The 21,894-nt window shown below is 30.5% G+C and overlaps 1 protein-coding gene across 2 annotated transcripts in view; it reads right to left on the bottom strand.

The window, feature by feature from the left end:
- LOC129758731 (nose resistant to fluoxetine protein 6-like) overlaps positions 1–21,894 on the bottom strand; it is a 99,934-nt gene that overhangs the window by 50,276 nt on the left and 27,764 nt on the right. The window contains exon 3 of one of the 2 annotated variants that reach the window (XM_055756370.1): positions 7,790–7,918. The exons of the other annotated variant lie outside the window; for it this stretch is intronic. Coding sequence (XP_055612345.1) covers positions 7,790–7,918 — 129 coding nt within the window. The remainder of the gene's footprint in view (positions 1–7,789; positions 7,919–21,894) is intronic. 2 annotated transcript variants of the gene reach the window in all.

Genomic DNA, 21,894 nt, shown 5'->3' with positions numbered 1-21,894 from the left:
ATTGAAATTTGTAGCCCGAAAACGCAGAAAATTAAATGTGTGCACAAAACCAAAACAGCTAGTGTCTTACTAAAAATACTCGTAACATAGAGGTTCCAAAAGGATGCGATCATATTATTTGGAGTCAGAGGGGTGCAAGTGTCATTCTTGGGATCAAAAGGGTGCAAGTGAAAAATATAAAAAAAAAGTAGTTCGCTGTTTTAACATAAATATCGCAAAAACTTTGGTTTTTCTTTCAGAAACATTCATTTCAGACCTCTTGAGACACACTGATTTAGAAAAAAAAACCATGAGGCCCGTTTTCTCGAAATCATTATGTCGGCACTTGATCCTAAGCGCCTACATTTTTGAAACTTTCATGCTCGCATTCGAAAATATTCTGTACCGATTCCCTTTGGAACCTTTGTTCAGCGAAATTCGAACTTTGCAGGAACTCGGCGCATTCGAATCAATTCCGTCGTGGTAGGTGTTTCACCACTACACTGCAAAAAATCGACATTTAAAGTGTATGTTTTTCCACACATACGGTCCAAAAATTGTTCAACACATCGATTTTATTAGGATAAAATAATGTTTATTGTGTTTACACATAAATTTAATATGAGCGAAATAATTTGGGCTGGCTATTTTAAAACAAGCGTGTATGAACTGTCCAAAAATCATCGAACCCCGTTCGATGATATTTTTTCTTCGTTTCAAAATGGCTCCGACGGAAAATTTTCACATAAGCTCAATTTTTGTGCGGCTCAAAAGGCTCTCCAAGAGGATTTTACGAGTGACATCAGATTGTGTCTTGAAGATATTGTCGCAGGACAGAAGAATCCGCGCAAGAACGGGATGAAAATAAATGGTAATAGACAATTGTTGAAAAGTGAAAATTTTGGTACATCCGTTTCACCGCAAATCTTTTTGTTTCAGATACTGAGTTCCGGCTCATTCGAAGCGAGTAAAAATCGTTAAAATGTTTCCGAATAATCAGAAGGAAAATGCAGGGATTGGAAGTTTAACCAATTTTAAATGCGGCCACTGGAGGAATTTCGGGAGTCCCGGCTGTTCCTTAAGGACGTTGATAAACTGTGGAGGTAATGTACACACCAGATGCCAGCGGTACCTGGACTACCGACCAGAAGAGCATTCTGATTGAGCAATAAAATACACTATGAATTTCAGAATTATCGCTTTTTTGTTAAATTGAAAAGAAAATTGGGAAAATAAACATCAGACTTGCTCATTAATATAATATGCCCCACATTTAGCCTCTGAATGCCAAAATTTATAGCTATAATCTGTCTAACATATGCCTTTTATGTGCCACCACACATAACGTTTCTATGTTTTTCGGTATGTGCGAGACACATAGTTTTCATTCGTGGAACAAATTGCAAAAATCTATATAGGCTCACACATAGCCCCAATGTGTCGATTTCGTTGAGTGTAGGCTTTCGAGTTTGCAAATTATTACAACAAGAACGGACAATTCTTTCCCAAACAGGAAGCACTTCACAGCTTTTCGGCAACATTTCGAAAAAAAAATTATTTAATAAAAAACAACCACGCACATTTATTTATTTATTTATTCAAAAAATCTCCTCCATTAGAATATTTCGAGTTAAGTTCAGTTTGACGATGATAGGCTATGTGGCTTAATACAGGAAGCTTGATGAATCTGTTTTTTACTCTAAACGTTATCAATTCGAGGGAAAATACCAGTACTGCCAACAAAATGCTAACTACGTAGAGTCCAAAAACATCGGCCATCACTTTCAGAGACATCGGACGGGCCTTCGGTTGATTCAGCAGTTTTTGAACATCCGATTCTAGGTTTCGTCCAAACGATTTCTGCCTCCAGTGCTCCACAAACCCATGAGTTACCAGCTGTTGCACTTTCACGTCGAAAATCTCTACCAAAGGAGAGTTTTTCGGGAATAAAATCGTTTTGGGGTTGGTGATTAAGGTTTTAGGAAACATCAGTTTGAACCTATTTATTCTTTTGACGAATGAATATTGGTTATAATGAAGTATCATTTCCTCATATTGACAAATTCCTCCCCGAACATGTCCATCGACGATCGGGTTTTCGAATGCAAAATTATCTTTAGGATCTATGATCGTTATCTGTGATTGAATATGTGCAGGCAAATGTTTGTAAATCTGTAAAAAATGTCCACCATTTGTAAAGATTCGATAGCCACTAGTTTTGAATTCGTTCCAATTCTGAGGTGTGCTGTGATTCCGCTGGCGACACAACTGTTCGAACATAATTTGTTGGTAGGACGTTCTTAGGATAAAGCTTAAGCTAATCCATAGCAAAAGCAGGAAACGGGCGAAGTTTCTTTTTGGTGAGGATTCTACTGAGTAACCCAATGTCGATTGTATGAAGTTCACCACAGGTGATCGGTTTGAGGATCCAAAGACAAAGCTTTGGATTGGTTCAGGAAAGAAATGCAACACACCAATTGTAATGATACCAATCGCAAATACTGTGACAAAGCAAATCCACAACGAAAACTGAAATGGTATTAGTAGTCGTTCAAAGGGCCCGTATTCGGAACCAGGTGATATTATCAGTTTCAAAAAGCCGTGGTAATGCGGATAAGTGTAGGAAAACCATATACTCTTTCCATACTCTAAATTTGTAAATCCCAACATAAAGTTGGCAGTTCCGTTCAATACCAGGCCCTTTGCTCCTGTTCCTGTTCCATTTTGATATATGGTACCCCACATATTGGAACCACTAACATAATGAGGAAAGATGGTGAAATTTAGCGCCTTAGATAAACCCTTCAATAGTTCACCATCGATTCCTTTGTAGTCGATAGGACGTTTTCGTTCGTCGAAAACGACACTTATCAAAGGATAATACTGGATAAGAGAGACATTGAGAAGAGCTCCAAAGAAGTTTGCAACTTTCGGGATGAAAAACGAATCGCAGTCGCTGGTCTCGGACATTGTCGAATTGGTACAATGATGACTGATTGACGAAGATCGGGAAACGATTGATCCAAACGGTTTACAATTATACGTGTGAACAACATTTCCAACGCGATAGAGAGCAACTACGTTGAACATCTGCAGATCCGCCGTCAAGTGCAGAAGTGATGTCGGCATCCAAGATTCATCGTCCAGAAGAAACACAATGACAAGGTAATTGTTGATATTGAATTTCTTAATGCGCAGCAGTTTACATAGATAATCGTAGACAATTTTTGAATCTACGATGACGACGATGTTATAAACTTGAGAAATGCTATTGGTATGAAGCACATTCGGGTAAAGGGTTACAGGAAGTTTGTAGTCCAAGCGTGTTAAAAGTTCATCCTGAATAATCGGCTTTCTGTCGTACACTAAATGGGTGAGATAAATTGATTTAAGATGAGGTACGAAGCAACTTTCCATGATGGCGATCGTTGCATCGACTAGCGAATCCATTGAATCCGGTTGCAATGGGGTTGATTGAGAGTCGTCAACTCGAACGGCTATCAAACAGAATACAATCCAGCGAAGCATTTCTATGGGTATAACTTGCATTCTTTGAATCACGCTATAGTATATATCGGGAGTTTTTGAAGGGAAATCATGTTCCACGCCTAATCAACGTCAATTGTCCATCAAGAAAAACATCATTTTTCAATTTGCCCGGATTATCTTTAACACTTTCCACAGTTACATACCTATTATCTCAATTGGCACCTCATTTTATGAACCTTTTTTATGTTTAATGAACCCGAGATTCCACTTATGATACTATCAAGTGTGACAGAATCACATTAACTCAAGTATCAGAGATGGGTTAGCTGGCGCGATAGAAGAACGTTGGGGGAACTGGGGGTATAATGCCCAGTAGACCGCTGCAGGCTTTGTATGGGAAATCTGAAATTTATAAGTTACTAGCTGACCCGGTGTGCTTTGCTACACCCCCAAAAATTATTGAAATTTGTGTTAACTTGTTATTTAAATTTTCTTTTATTTGCAAAAAAAAATTAATTCTATTTCTGAATCATTCAAGTGTTTTCCAAAATAAAATTGCAACCTTTTTTTTATTTTTGAATCTGAATTTTTTTTAAAATCCGTGTTCGAATATTTTTAAAACTGTGGGTTTCTTTGCTTCGATAGTTTATAACTTATGCCAACATATTTTTCATATATAGAATCTTCATTATCCCGTCACGGGACATCTTTTTGGCCTATTCGTTCTCGAATCAATATACATATTGTGAGAGTGGCCCCCTCTCCCATTCCTTTATCTTTAATGGAAGGAGAAAGGGGTCTTGTAACATTAGAACGTACCCTCTCATGACACTACCTTCATGAGTTGTTCGTTTGCTTCATTAGATGTCGAGATATGCTATAAAATTTGTATCGGAGTCCCACTTCCTATCTATCTTCTACCTGGAAGGAGGGGATCATGGTCAAACATTTCGTGTATTTAAATACACTCCCATGCCAAATTCTGTTCCATTTGATCGATTGTATGATTGTTCCCATGTCATATTTGGTTTTATTTGTTAGATAAGTTTTTGGTATGTGAAAAACCATCGAATGTAAGCTCCCGTCTTCCCTAACTGTATCTCCAATTGAAGGAAAAAGAAGTCTCAAATAAGCAAATAACCATTTTACGTATCCAAATGCTTTACCATTCCAAAATTGTTTCCATTAGCTCTATTAGTTCTCGAGTTAGCCTTCATCTCCTTCCTACCACCCCAATGGAAGAAAACAGTAGTACCAAACATTCACAGAAATATACCTTGAGGCTAAATACTCTCCCAAGCCAAATTTCGTTCTTTCTGCTGGGTAAGTTCCCAAGATGTAAGAAATTGTATGGGAGCACTCTCCTCCCTTAAGATTTCCCTACTTAAAAAACGGAGGGTTCTCAAAATATCATAGAAACATTTTTCGTAATCAAATACCTTCCCACGCCAAATATGATTCCATTCGCTTGATTATTTGCCCAGTAATGCTGAAAATAGGAAAGAACTCCCCTCTCCACTTTATATCTTCTCACTGGAAGGAGGGAGGGGTACCAAATATTCATTGAACTATTTATCGTACCCAAATACCTTTCCAAGCTAAATTTGGTGCCATTTGCTTGAAAAGTTTTTAAGTTATGCAGTGACAAAGAGGTTAAACACCCCCCCCCCCCCCCCGCCCCCCTTTTCCTGTATTTCCACTGGATGAAAGAAGGGGTCTGAAATAATCATAGAACCATTTCTCGTATTCCACTACCCTCCCATGCTAAATTTGGTTCCATTAGCTTGATTAATTTTCCAATTATGTTAAAAATTATAAGGTTGGGTCCCTCCCTCCTTCGTATCTTACCAGTGGAAAGAAGGAGGGGTACCAAACCATCATAGAAACATTCCTCGTATCAAAATACACTCCCATGCCAAATTTGGTTTCATTTGCATGATCAGTTCTCGAGTTATGAAGACTTATCACTTTTATTTATATGACCCCCTCCCCCCTTCCACGAAGAGGGAGGGGTCCCAAACTATTATAGGAACCTCCCCCGGCCTCCAATACCCCCATCTGCCAAGTTTCATGCAAATCGGTTCAGTAGTTTTCGAGTCTATAGGGAACAGACAGACAGACAGACAGACAGACAGACAGACAGAAATTCATTTTTATATATATAGATTACAACTCCCATAAAATTTTTTGATGGTATTTTCACACACAAAAATCTCCGTAAAGTTTGGAAGCGATACATTGAGTCCTGATTTAGCGCAACGAGTTTTAATTTTGTATGGAGAATTACATGGAGAATCAATTTTTTTTATTCAAAAATCGTTACAGGTTTACAGAAACTTCGGAAAAATAAAAAAAAAAAGGCTGAATACTATTCCTCGAATTAATCTCTACAAATGATATGAAAGTACTATGATGCTTAGTTGTAACACAACAAAGATATTTGGAATTTAGAAAAGATTTATAAAAAAAACTCAGACGAGTTTGCTTTACTCATGGCATCGCTGGCTGAAAACTTGCATGCAAGTTATTCCTTCCCAGATCGAAGGAACGGTCCCGAATCGGTCCGAAATTGGTCAGAAATTCAGCGTTGCCAGATTGAAAACCGGTCAAGTCCGTAGATTTGACGGAAATCAAAAAATGTACTGATTCCGGTATAATAAAACTTGATGACCTTTTTTTTTGGTCGTCAGTTAGAATTTTGAGTTATCCGCAGAATTCCTTGGATTTTGTCGATAATCCGTAGAAAATCCGTAGGAAATGATGAAAACCCGTAGATTTCGAGCATCGATCCGTAGCTCTGTAGAAATACTTAAAATCCGTAGAACTACGGAGAAATCCGTAGATCTGGCAAGGCTGGTCAGAAATCAGTCCAAAGTCAGTCCGTTTAAAGGTCGCGGTACACCTCAGGTGAAAATGAAAATGAAAATGAAAAATCTTATTTTATCATAAACTCAAAAATGTGACACATATTAGCTTTGTAACAGGGTGGAATCGTTGGGGAATAGTTAAAAGATGAATTTTGAACTGGCCACGGCGTTCAAAACCTCTTTAAAATGTTTTATTTACGATTCTCCTGATTTTCACCGCGGAAATTTCATCATGTTGGGGGAATCGAAATAAAAACATTTTAAAGAAGTTTTAAACTCTGAGACTGGTTCAAAATTCAGCTTTTAACTATTCCCCAACGATTCCACCATGTTACAAAGCCAATATGTGTCATATTTTTGAGTTTTTGATTAAATAAGATTTTTCATTTTCATATTCACCTGAGGTGTACCGCGACCTTAACAGGTGAAGATTTATAATGTTGAGTTCTTCATAAACTAAGTTTAGTTACTTTACTTTACACTATGGTGGTATTATTTAGAGAAAAAAGCATCATTATTACAGTAAAACAATCATAACTTATAGAATTTTCAATCGATTTCGGTAAACAACCTCTTGAATCATTTGTTTTAACTGATTTACAGAATCCACAGGAAATGAAATTTTTTTAAATGTTATAATTAGGTCCGAAACCATAAATAAAGTTGTATGTATTGTGTTAGTTTGACACAAAAATGAAGTTCAGATGATAAATTGCAAATTTAACACTTAACATACCGACATTTTTTGTGTACCTATTCATACCGCGAGCGGTCAAATGACAGCAAACACCTCTTCCGCTAAAACTCTCTTGTTTCTCGACCGATTTCTACAAAGTTTATAATTTTGGAAAGCTCGTAAATTGACTCAAATACGGTTTTCGGACAAAATTTAACTGCAATAATTTTTCTCAAAGTTATTCAAAGTCGAAGAAAAAACAATCGAAAAAACAGGCTTCGGGAAAAAGGCTATAAATCAGTTATTAAGAACTCGAAAAAAAAGTGCCTGAGAACGCTGAAGTTACACCCAAAATAATCCGCACGTCGGGGCTACGTGAAAACCTAAATAATTTTTATCCAATTGATTTTCACGTAGATGCTACGAAATCGATATGTGAAAGCGTCCCTATAAGAATTTGTGCTTCATGGGACGCACCTACATTTTACGTGAATTTTTGGTCAGTTCAACGCGGTTTGTTTCTGAAAGCCTGATATCTGAATGAAAATAAGGGTGTTTTTTCTTCCTGTTTTTGTTTTTTTTTATAATGATTTAAAAAAAAACAAGTTTTTTGGTGAATAAACTTTATTTTCACTATCTTTGCACATTTTAACACAACACTTTTAACAAATACTTATTTTTGGACATCCTTCAACGAGCTTTCTTTTTGAAATCTTGTAAAAATGGAAAAGTATACATTAATGAAACAAAAGTATTATGTGAATAAAAAATATTTTACCTTGTCTGTTGTTCCGTGGATGGCGTTCCGTGAATGATGTTCCGTTGAACACCTTACTCGGACAGTCCCACCAAAGAACGAGAGGTCATCAGTTCCAACGGAATAGAACTTGTATCCAAAGCCATATTGCTATGAGAAAAATGAAAAACAAAAATTAGCTGATTACAATTAAGAATTATTATCACTTACCAAAACGACAAATCCAAAATAGAAGAATATCCGATCATGATGACAACAGACACAACGGGTTAAAAAAATCACAACATGGAACAAAGTAAGCTGACGGACCACAATTCCATATTCTAATTTGAATTTAACACCACACGCTGGAGAAAAATGCACAAAACGGATTGGAAATCATCCACTTAGACTTCACGTGAAATTCATGAGTCAGTTATGTGGAAGTAAACTAGTTGCTACCGGGACGTTCTTGCTACACTGAGGTTACTACGAAATTCACGTAAAATCGATATGATGCATCAAAATCTTAGTTTACGTGAAAAATACCGTAGAAATCATTTCTAAATTATTTTGGGTGTAGAAGCTGTATGTTACACATATGGAAATATTTTTTGAAAATTTCTTAAGATCATGCCCACTAAAAATGTAAAAAAGAGGTAAACCGTAATTTTTAATACACCAACCACCAAAGCTGTTCCCGTTACATTAGAAAATTTGTGTAAAGTGAAATGGAAATTTGACGTAATTTGTGACATTTTGGCATCTTTAGATGGATCAAAGCAATCGGTGCATCGAACATGACGTAAAATTTTTGCGCTCCGCGTTCTCGCAAATTTTCCAAAAATTTCTTCAATAAAAGTGGTTTAAATAGGCGGAAATTTTGATTCGGACTCAAGTTTTTCAACAATAATAAAGCTCAATTTCATAAGCAAAATAGGAGCTTTCGAACGGGGTGTGTGTCCGGGAAAGTGTGTTTTTTTGTCGCTCGTCTGGTTGTGTGATGACATGTACAAGCTTTATGTTTCGGAATTCCAAACGCCAATCTAACAGAAAGTTGCAAATATCATCGCAGGATCTGAGAAACCATAGCAAGATAAGTAACACTTTCTTTACTGTATATTTTATTCGATATTTTGTTTGTTAGTAGTAGGTGGAACTCAGCTTAGCTTGACGCATAGACAAAGTTTAGGTTGTTTTCATTTTTCAGAAATCAGTGAAGCTTTAAACTGCACGGAAACTCGAATCTAGTACAGGGCTACCAAAATTGATATAATTATGTATTTTTTTCATTTTGAAATAGTTTTAAGTATTAAAAAATTAAACATTGTCTTTGCTGAGTTTGTCATGTTAAAATTTTTCTATCCATTGGAAATTGATAACGATGAAGAAGTCCGTTTAAAAAGTTTGTCAAAATGTGTGTAGTTTAATGTTTCTCGGTAAGAGAAAATGTGGATAAGAGTTTAAATTAAGGAATCAACAAAAAACTACCTGATTGATTTTTATATTGAAAGATTGTTAAATCAATTTGCTTCACTTTCTTGGCTGTAGCTGATTTTCCAGACTTATCTTTTTAAACGAAAATGTGCATCCCATTATATTCTGGCCTGATTCTATCTATGGTGTTTTGTTATTGTCAGATAAATTCTAAAAAAGTAACAGGTTTCTGGAAGAAAGTTATCAAAAGATGTTGCTGCTATTGTTGGAAAAATGAAAAACTAACAAATGCATAAACTGAGAACACGAAACTTATTAGTTGAAACAAAAAAATGTTCAAAAATCGAAACTTTTCATATCGTTTCAAATATAAGGCTAGAAGCAAAATTCATATAAAAAAAATCAAATAAAACAATTCTTTTTTCTGACGCGCTTCAAAAATTTCATATTCTTGCTCAATTTTTTTTTAGATTTGAAATTATTATTTAAAGTAAATATGTTAGAGAAAAATCAGAAGAAACTTTTATATAACAGAATTTTACTAGGAAATAGTATATAGGAAAATGTAAGATGTAACAAAACACTAGTCAAAAGTGTCTCCCGATTGAATCCTTGTACCCCATCTCCAATAAATATTTTTTTGCTAGGATGCAGAGGTGACCTCGGTCCTAAAGCACAACATTGTTCTTTCATCCTTTTCTCTATTTTTCATCCTATCTATTGACTACTAGGACGTGGCCGGCGCCGTTATTGATGTAAAAGAGAGAGCATCAGTTTTGTTCATTGTGAATGTGCAGTCAATCCCAGACACCATTCTTTTGACCTCTGGACAAAATTGATGGCCTCGGTCAATCACGGAGTAGCAACCATTGGCGATGTGGAATTCGTTCTACTGAGCCACGCCTGCAACGATGGAGCTCTAAATGCAGCTAAAGTAATATAATTCCGATTATGCAATCATTTTATGACTAGAAAAAACTAAGTATTGTAAGCATAGAAGTTCACGCATTTCGGGTTTCATAGTTCAGGTGGATGTGAGTAGTCAATCAAGCTAAGCTAAGCTAATTTGTGACATTTTGGCATCTTTAGATTTCTTAAACACGAAACACAGAATTTTTGACGACTTTTCAAAGTAGCTGTTTCTTTTTTAACTTTTTATCAATGTGCCTTTTTTTGAGACTACTCTGCACCTAGAATTGGCTTTGCACTGGATCGCAACGTTCTCAGGCACTGAGTGAAATTCTTTTCGAGTACTTAATAACTGATTTAGAGCCTTCCCGAATCCTGTTTTACGAATTTTTTTCTTCGATTTTGAATAACTTTGAGAAAAATAATTGTAGATGAAATTTGTATTTAAGTCACATTACGAGCTTTCCAAAACTATAAACTTTGTAGAAATCGGTCGAGAAACAAGAGAGTTTAAGGAGAAAGTGTTTACCGTCATTTGACCGCCCGCGGAATGAATAGGTATACCACATGCGTAACTTTATCTTATTTTTCAACTTGGTTGTGAATTTCGGGAAAGTTTCACTACATCTATCACCGTATATCTTCAATAATCTCAAAAAGTTTGTATTTTACTTTCTACTAAGTGCTGTAGTTTTTTATCTATCTGCGTTACCCGATTTAAAACGCCTTTGTGTATGCCACGCAGTAGCTTGTTTTCAAGTATTTAGTTAGGAAAATTGCATGCAAGTTCATGATTCCAGTGCTGCTGACAGTTTCGACTGTTGATCTACTATTAATGATTTTTTTTACAGATAGCTTTAACTTTTTTTCTGGTAGCATCTAGCTGAAAGTAACCTTAGTAAAAATTGAAGTTTAAGAATACAGTAAGCCAATGAAGAAGTTATTTTTTGCATAAAACCCTAAATCGCTTCCCTAGCGATTTTGGAAAAAAAACTTTCCCCATACTGATTTCCACACAAATTTAAAAACCGTTGCGCTAATTCAGGGATGAACCAAATCATCTTATATTTAACACAGATGATTGGAGAGCAAAAAGGAATCGGAAAAACACATGGGAGCAAAAAGTCAGTTTTTGCAGCGGTCTAATGCCCAGTGTGGGCAAAACGCTCCACTGCGATATCTAGCTAGATATGCACTTATTTTAAGAATTTTGTACGTTATTCCCTTCTAATAAATAGTAGAAACCTTTTGTACAAAAAATTAGCATCAAATATGCGATAAATCCCTGCATAAATTCAAAAATATTTTTCAAGCCTTATTTGTTGCAATTTGTGCCTTGACTTTCGTAAGCAATTACGGCATCTATAAGCACAAATTTAGCCTGACATCGGTTACAATGATGAACATTGGTCTTGAAAATCATCACAAAACGAAAAATTTTCTTTATTCAATATTTTTCTGTTATTTTGAACGATTTTTAATAAACATGTCTAGGTAGGGCAAAACGCGGCATGTCCGTTTATCTTTAAGCATGTTTCATATTTGTTTAAATTTAAATGCAGTTTCATCACAACAATTTTAAAGACATTTATTTTTTGTATTGGAAAACATAACTAAAATATAAAGAAATATATTAAATATTCCTAAATTTAATAATGATTTCATCAACTATTCACAAAAATTTCAGTATATCTGGCAGCACTGCGCGTAGCAATACATTTTTCCATCTGTGAAGTAGAATAGAAGTGTTTTTACCTGGCAAACACTTTCGGAGGCACTTAAATCAATAAACATTTATTAAATGTTAAACGGCGCGATTGGGTACACACATATGGGCATTATGCCCCTACTGAATCGGTAATCCATTTTCAACCTACTCTTCAAACTTCATTAAACTTGTGGCCTTTTTTGACCTTCCAGTTACTCTAACTATCAGATTAAGACAAAAAATAAACCAAACTTCCAAACACAATCGAAAATTAAAGTTAATCTTTTCAAATTTACTCTAAAACAAGGCTTTCTTCTTAACGTGGACATTATGCCCCCTCTTCCCCTAAGCATGAAAATGGATCCGCACGAACTAAAAAATCGCCTTCACATTGAACTCGACATTTGTGACAAATATGGCATCCTAAAAATTTTTATTAAATATAATGCGTAACTAGGGTTGCTCGCGAAAAGATCAGATTATTGGGATGGAAAAAAAAAAAACGATTCTTTTCGAGTTAAGTACAATTGTTATTGATTTTTAAGTTTATGAAGTGAAGTGTGATGGAAACTCTTTTCTGGGGTACAAGTGAGGTTTGCGGATTGTTCACATGAAATGTACTGCACGAACACTCAGTCACACTCACTCAATCAACTTTCACAAAACTTGAATAAGCTCCAGGATTCATATGCACCACTTAAAAGACATTTTATTTTAGAATGGCTACCACTTCCGCATTCAAAATTTAAAAAAAACCGTTAAGATTTATTTTTTTTTTATTATTTTTTATTCAGGAATCATTCAAAATCTCTTATCCATAAGGCACACATTTCTGCCACTTGATCCCGGACACCAGTCACCAAACTATAAACTAAGCTCCTTATTTGAACAACCACACAAACACGCATAAATTCCTAGCTGCCTCTAGTTATACCGGGAAACATCCGGATCCGGACCGCCTGGCACGGGTCCTTCCGGAACTTCATCGGAAAACTGTTCGAACGCTATCGATGGTTCGGCTTTCAGCGCCACCCCGGCCGTTTGAGCTTTCCAGAGGGGTTGTTGGTTTTCCTGACCGAAATCCACCTGCAAACTTTGACCTTCGGAGCCACCGATCCAAATCAGGGCTACCGAAAGCAAAACTAGGAAAACGAACGATCGGCTCATTTTGATCCCCATAGATTTAACGCCAGTGACAACAGATTTTCAACTGAAACGAGTCGCGAAAATGTATCGCATTTTTAAGACTTTTGCATGGAGAAATCCCACGTGTTTTCCCCGCTCAAATTATGCAATTTCTAACGTCACAATTCGTAGGTAGACTTAAGTTCTATTTGTTGCATTCTTAATTACAGCCTTTCAACTGAGAAGTGCAAGGCTTTCATCATCTGCAGACAAATGACACTGAGAACCTAAGCAAATCGCTTGGAATAAATTTCTCCGCATATTGCTAAGCTTATTTGCTAAGCCTTATAATTAAAACGGAACTGTGATTCCAGCCAGCTTCATCAACGGAAACAGTGAGAATAACGACTGTCAAATGAGATTTCGAATCCAATCCCCGCGCCGTTTAAATGAAATAAAATCTAAAATTCTGAGTAAATTCTGAGCTTTTACAAATAATTCAATTTAAATAATTATTGAACAATTTCAAGTGACTTAAGATTTATAAAGTGTAATTCTTAAACTATTATGTGGAATTTAAGTGATATCCTTGTCAATTTTGCCATGTTTGTTATTTTTGTAATTTTTGTCATTTTTGTCATTTATGTAATTTTGTTTCAAAAATGACACAAAAATAACACAAAATTGACACAAAATAACACAAAAATGACAAAAAATGACACAAAAATGGTAAAACAATGACACAAAAATTACACAAAAATGACAACAATGACACAAAATTTACACAAAATTTACACAAAATTTACACAAAATTTAAACAAAATTGACAAAAAAAGACAAAAATGACAAAATGAAAAATGACAAAATGACATGAATGACAAGTATGTCGAAAATGGCACAACTGACAGAATTGACAAAAATTACAAAAATGACAGAGCTGATAAAATATACAAAAATGACAAAACAAACAAATTTGACAACGATGACAAAATTAACAAAATCGACAATAGGCAAATTTGACAAAAATGACAAAATCGACAAAATTGAAAAAAAGAGAAAAAATTGACATAATTAACAAAACTGACCAATTTGACAAAATTGACAAAATTGACAAAATTGACAACATTGACGAAATTAATAAAATTGGCAAAAATAACAAAAATGACAAAAATGACAAATTTGACAAGATTAACAAAACTGATAAAAATGACAAAATTGACAAAACTGACAAAATTGACAAATTTGACCAAAATGACAAAAATGACAAAATCGATAACATTGACGAAATCAATAAAATTGACAAAAATAACAAAAATATAAAAAATGACAAAATTGACAAAATTGACAAAATTAACAAAATTAACAAAATTGACAAAATTGACAAAATTGACAAAATTGACAAAATTGACAAAATGGATAAAATTAACAAAATTGACAAAATTGACAAAATTGACAAAATTGAAAAAATTGACAAAATTGACAAAATTGACAAAATTGACAAAATTGACAAAATTGACAAAATTAACAAAATTGACAAAATTGACAAAATTGAAAAAATTGACAAAATTGACAAAATTGACAAAATTGACAAAATTGACAAAATTGACAAAATTGACAAAATTGACAAAATTGACAAAATTGACAAAATTGACAAAATTGACAAAATTGACAAAATTGACAAAATTGACAAAATTGACCAAATTGACAAAATTGACAAAATTGACAAAATTGACAAAATTGACAAGATTGACAAAATTGACAAAATTGACTAAATTGACCAAATTGACAAAATTGACAAAATTGACAAAATTGACAAAATTGACAAAATTGACAAAATTGACAAAATTGACAAGATTGACACAATTGACAAAATTAACAAAATTGACAGAATCGACAAAATTGACAAAATTGACAAAATTGACAAAATTAACGAAATTGACAAAATTGACAAAATTGACAAAATTGACAAAATTGACAAAATTGACAAAATTGACAAAATTGACAAAATTGACAAAATTGACAAAATTGACAAGATTGACAAAATTGACAAAATTGACAAAATTGACAAAATCGACAAAATTGACAAAATTGACAAAATTAACAAAATTGGCAAAATTGACAAAATCGACAAAATTGACCAAAATTGAAAAAATTGACAAAATTGACAAAATTGACAAATTTGACAAAATTGACAAAAAAGACAAAATTGACAAAATTGACAAAATTGACAAAATTGACAAAATTGACAAAATTGACAAAATTGACAAAATTGACAAAATTGACAAAATTGACAAAATTGACAAAATTGACAAAATTGACAAAATTGACAAAATTGACAAAATTGACAAAATTGAAAAAATTGAAAAAATTGACAAAATTGACAAAATTGACAAAATTGACAAAATTGACAAAATTGACAAAATTGACAAAATTGACAAAATTGACAAAATAGAAAAATTCATAAAATTCATAAAATTCATAAAATTGACAAAATTGACCAAATTGACAAAATTGACAAAATTGACAAAATTGACAAAATTTACAAAATTGACAAAATTGACAAAATTGACAAAATTGACAAAATTCACAAAAATGACAAAATTGACAAAATTGACAAAATTGATAGAATTGACAAAATTGACAAAATTGACAAAATTGACAAAATTGACAAAATTGACAAAATTGACAAACTTGATAAAATTGACAAAATTGACAAAATTGACAAAATTGACGAAATTGACAAAATTGACAAAATTGACAGAAATGACGAAATTGACAAAATTGACAAAATTGACAAAATTGACAAAATTGACAAAATTGACAAAATTGACAAAATTGACAAAATTGACAAAATTTACACAATTGACAAAATTGACAAAATTGACAAAATTGACAAAATTGACAAAATTGACAAAATTGACAAAATTGACAAAATTGACAAAATTGACAAAATTGACAAAATTGACAAAATTGACAAAATTGACAAAATTGACAAAATTGACAAAATTGACAAAATTGACAAAATTGACAAAATTGACAAAATTGACAAAATTGACAAAATTGGCAAAATTGACAAAATTGACAAAATTGACAAAATTGACAAAATTGACAAAATTGACAAAATTGACAAAATTGACAAAATTGACAAAATTGACAAAATTGACAAAATTGACAAAATTGACAAAATTGACAAAATTGACAAAATTGACAAAATTGACAAAATTGACAAAATTGACAAAATTGACAAAATTCACAAAATTGACAAAATTGACAAAATTGACAAAATTGACAAAATTGACAAAATTGACAAAATTGACAAAATTGACAAAATTGACAAAATTGACAAAATTGACAAAATTGACAAAATTGACAAAATTGACAAAATTGACAAAATTGACAAAATTGACAAAATTGACAAAATTGACAAAATTGACAAAATTGACAAAATTGACAAAATTGACAAAATTGACAAAAATGACAAAATTGACAAAATTTAAAAAATTGATAAATTTGAAAAATTGACAAAATTGACAAAATTGACAAAAATGACAAAAATGACAAAATTGACAAAATTGACAAAATTTAAAAAATTGATAAATTTGAAAAATTGACAAAAATGACAAAATTGACAAAATTGACCAAATTGACAAAATTGACAAAATTGACAAAATTGACAAAATTGACAAAATTGACAAAATTGACAAAATTGACAAAATTGACAAAATTGACAAAATTGACAAAATTGACAAAATTGACAAAATTCACAAAATTGACAAAATTTACAAAATTTACAAAATTTACAAAATTTACAAAATTTACAAAATTTACAAAATTTACAAAATTTACAAAATTTACAAAATTTACAAAATTTACAAAATTTACAAAATTGACAAAATTGAGTAAATTGACAAAATTGACAAAATTGACTAAATTGACTAAATTGACAAAATTGACAAAATTGACAAAATTGACAAAATTTACCAAATTGACCAAATTGACAAAATTGACAAAATTGACAAAATTGACAAAATTGACAAAATTGACAAAATTGACAAAATTGACAAAATTGACAAAATTGATAAAATTGACAAAATTGACAAAATTGACAAAATTGACAAAATTGACAAAATTGTTAAAATTGACAAAATTGACAAAATTGACAAAATTGACAAAATTGACAAAATTGACAAAATTGACAAAATTGACAAAAATTACAAAATTGACAAAATTGACAAAATTTAAAAAATTGATAAATTTGACAAATTGACAAAATTGACAAAATTGACAAAATTGACAAAATTGACAAAAATGACAAAATTGACAAAATTGACAAAATTGACAAAATTGACAAAAATGACAAAATTGACAAAAATGACAAAATTGACAAAATTGACAAAATTGACCAAATTGACAAAATTGACAAAATTGACAAAATTGGCAAAATTGACAAAATTTACAAAATTGACAAAATTGACAAAATTGACAAAATTGACAAAATTGACAAAATTGACAAAATTGACAAAATTGACAAAATTGACAAAATTGACAAAATTGACAAAATTTACACAATTGACAAAATTGACAAAATTGACAAAATTGACAAAATTGACAAAATTGACAAAATTGACAAAATTGACAAAATTGACAAAATTGACAAAATTGACAAAATTGACAAAATTGACAAAATTGACAAAATTGACAAAATTGACAAAATTGACAAAATTGACAAAATTGACAAAATTGACAAAATTGACAAAATTGACAAAATTGAAAAAATTGACAAAATTTACACAATTGACAAAATTGACAAAATTGACAAAATTGACAAAATTGACAAAATTGACAAAATTGACAAAATTGACAAAATTGACAAAATTGACAAAATTGACAAAATTGACAAAATTGACAAAATTGACAAAATTGACAAAATTGACAAAATTGACAAAATTGACAAAATTGACAAAATTGACAACATTGACAAAATTGACAAAATTGACAAAATTGACAAAATTGACAAAATTGACAAAATTGACAAAATTGACAAAATTGACAAAATTGACAAAATTGACAAAATTGACAAAATTGACAAAATTGACAAAATTGACAAAATTGACAAAATTGACAAAATTGACAAAATTGACAAAATTGACAAAATTGACAAAATTGACAAAATTGACAAAATTGACAAAATTGACAAAATTGACAAAATTGACAAAATTGACAAAATTGACAAAATTGACAAAATTGACAAAATTGACAAAATTTACACAATTGACAAAATTGACAAAATTGACAAAATTGACAAAATTGACAAAATTGACAAAATTGACAAAATTGACAAAATTGACAAAATTGACAAAATTGACAAAATTGACAAAATTGACAAAATTGACAAAATTGACAAAATTGACAAAATTGACAAAATTGACAAAATTGACAAAATTGACAAAATTGACAAAATTGACAAAATTGACAAAATTGACAAAATTGACAAAATTGACAAAATTGACAAAATTGACAAAATTGACAAAATTGACAAAATTGACAAAATTGACAAAATTGACAAAATTGACAAAATTGACAAAATTGACAAAATTGACAAAATTGACAAAATTGACAAAATTGACAAAATTGACAAAATTGACAAAATTGACAAAATTGACAAAATTGACAAAATTGACAAAATTGACAAAATTGACAAAATTGACAAAGTTGACAAAATTGACAAAATTGACAAAATTGACAAAATTGACAAAATTGACAAAATTGACAAAATTTACACAATTGACAAAATTGACAAAATTGACAAAATTGACAAAATTGACAAAATTGACAAAATTGACAAAATTGACAAAATTGACAAAATTGACAAAATTGACAAAATTGACAAAATTGACAAAATTGACAAAATTGACAAAATTGATAAAATTGACAAAATTGACAAAATTGACAAAATTCACAAAATTGACAAAATTGACAAAATTGACAAAATTGACAAAATTGACAAAATTGACAAAATTGACAAAATTGACAAAATTGACAAAATTGACAAAATTGACAAAATTGACAAAATTGACAAAATTGACAAAATTGACAAAATTGACAAAATTGACAAAATTGACAAAATTGACAAAATTGACAAAATTGACAAAATTGACAAAATTGACAAAATTGACAAAATTGACAAAATTGACAAAATTGACAAAATTTAAAAAATTGAAAAATTGACAAAATTGACAAAAATGACAAAATTGACAAAATTGACAAAATTTAAAAAATTGATAAATTTGAAAAATTGACAAAAATGACAAAATTGACAAAATTGACCAAATTGACAAAATTGACAAAATTGACAAAATTGACAAAATTGACAAAATTGACAAAATTGACAAAATTGACAAAATTGACAAAATTTAAAAAATTGAAAAATTGACAAAATTGACAAAAATGACAAAATTGACAAAATTGACAAAATTGACAAAATTTAAAAAATTGATACATTTGAAAAATTGACAAAAATGACAAAATTGACAAAATTGACCAAATTGACAAAATTGACAAAATTGACAAAATTGACAAAATTGACAAAATTGACAAAATTGACAAAATTGACAAAATTGACAAAATTGACAAAATTGACAAAATTGACAAAATTGACAAAATTGACAAAATTGACAAAATTGACAAAATTGACAAAATTGACAAAATTGACAAAATTGACAAAATTGACAAAATTGACAAAATTGACAAAATTGACAAAATTGACAAAATTGACAAAATTTACAAAATTGACAAAATTGACAAAATTGACAAAATTGACAAAATTGACAAAATTGACAAAATTGACAAAATTGACAAAATTGACAAAATTGACAAAATTGACAAAATTGACAAAATTGACAAAATTGACAAAATTGACAAAATTGACAAAATTGACAAAATTGACAAAATTGACAAAATTGACAAAATTGACAAAATTGACAAAATTGACAAAATTGACAAAATTGACAAAATTGACAAAATTGACAAAATTGACAAAATTGACAAAATTGACAAAATTGACAAAATTGACAAAATTGACAAAATTGACAAAATTGACAAAATTGACAAAATTGACAAAATTGACAAAATTGACAAAATTGACAAAATTGACAAAATTGACAAAATTGACAAAATTGACAAAATTGACAAAATTGACAAAATTGACAAAATTGACAAAATTGACATAATTGACAAAATTGACAAAATTGACAAAATTGACAAAATTGACAAAATTGACAAAATTGACAAAATTGACAAAATTGACAAAATTGACAAAATTGACAAAATTGACAAAATTGACAAAATTTACACAATTGACAAAATTGACAAAATTGACAAAATTGACAAAATTGACAAAATTGACAAAATTGACAAAATTGACAAAATTGACAAAATTGACAAAAATGACAAAATTGACAAAATTTAAAAAATTGATAAATTTGAAAAATTGACAAAAATGACAAAATTGACAAAATTGACCAAATTGACAAAATTGACAAAATTGACAAAATTGACAAAATTTACAAAATTGACAAAATTGACAAAATTGACAAAATTGACAAAATTGACAAAATTGACAAAATTGACAAAATTGACAAAATTGACAAAATTGACAAAATTGACAAAATTGACAAAATTGACAAAATTGACAAAATTGACAAAATTGACAAAATTGACAAAATTCACAAAATTGACAAAATTGACAAAATTGACAAAATTGACAAAATTGACAAAATTGACAAAATTGACAAAATTGACAAAATTGACAAAATTGACAAAATTCACAAAATTCACAAAATTGACAAATTTGACAAAATTGACAAAATTGACAAAATTGACAAAATTGACAAAATTGACAAAATTGTCAAAATTGACAAAATTGACAAAATTGACAAAATTGACAAAATTGACAAAATTGACAAAATTGACAAAATTGACAAAATTGACAAAATTGACAAAATTGACAAAATTGACAAAATTGACAAAATTGACAAAATTTACAAAATTGACAAAATTGACTAAATTGACAAAATTGACAAAATTGACAAAATTGACCAAATTGACAAAATTGACCAAATTGACAAAATTGACAAAATTGACAAAATTGACAAAATTGACAAAATTGACAAAATTGACAAAATTGACAAAATTGACAAAATTGACAAAATTGACAAAATTGACAAAATTGACAAAATTGACAAAATTGACAAAATTGACAAAATTGACAAAATTGACAAAATTGACAAAATTGACAAAATTGACAAAATTCACAAAATTGACAAAATTGACAAAATTGACAAAATTTACAAAATTTACAAAATTTACAAAATTTACAAAATTTACAAAATTGACAAAATTGACTAAATTGACAAAATTGACAAAATTGACAAATTTGACAAAATTGACAAAATTGACAAAATTGACAAAATTGACAAAATTGACAAAATTGACAAAATTGACAAAATTGACAAAATTGACAAAATTGTCAAAATTGACAAAATTGACAAAATTGACAAAATTGACAAAATTGACAAAATTGACAAATTGACAATTTTTTTGTCATTTTTGTCATTTTTGTCATTTTTGTCATTTTTGTCATTTTTGTCATATTTGTCCTTTTTGTCATTTTTGTCATTTTTGTCATTTCAGTCATTTTTGTCATTTTTGTCATTTTTGTCATTTTTGTCATTTTTGTCATTTTTGTCATTTTTGTCATTTTTGTCATTTTTGTCATTTTTGTCATTTTTGTCATTTTTGTCATTTTTGTCATTTTTGTCATTTTTGTCATTTTTGTCATTTTTGTCATTTTTGTCATTTTTGTCATTTTTGTCATTTTTGTCATTTTTGTCATTTTTGTCATTTTTGTCATTTTTGACATTTTTGTCATTTTTGTCATTTTTGTCATTTTTGTCATTTTTGTCATTTT

The sequence above is a fragment of the Uranotaenia lowii genome, chromosome 1 (genome assembly GCF_029784155.1).
Source record: "Uranotaenia lowii strain MFRU-FL chromosome 1, ASM2978415v1, whole genome shotgun sequence".
NCBI lineage: Eukaryota > Metazoa > Arthropoda > Insecta > Diptera > Culicidae > Uranotaenia > Uranotaenia lowii.
Note: the sequence above shows the minus strand (reverse complement) of the source record. Positions and strands in the feature narration are given on the sequence as shown.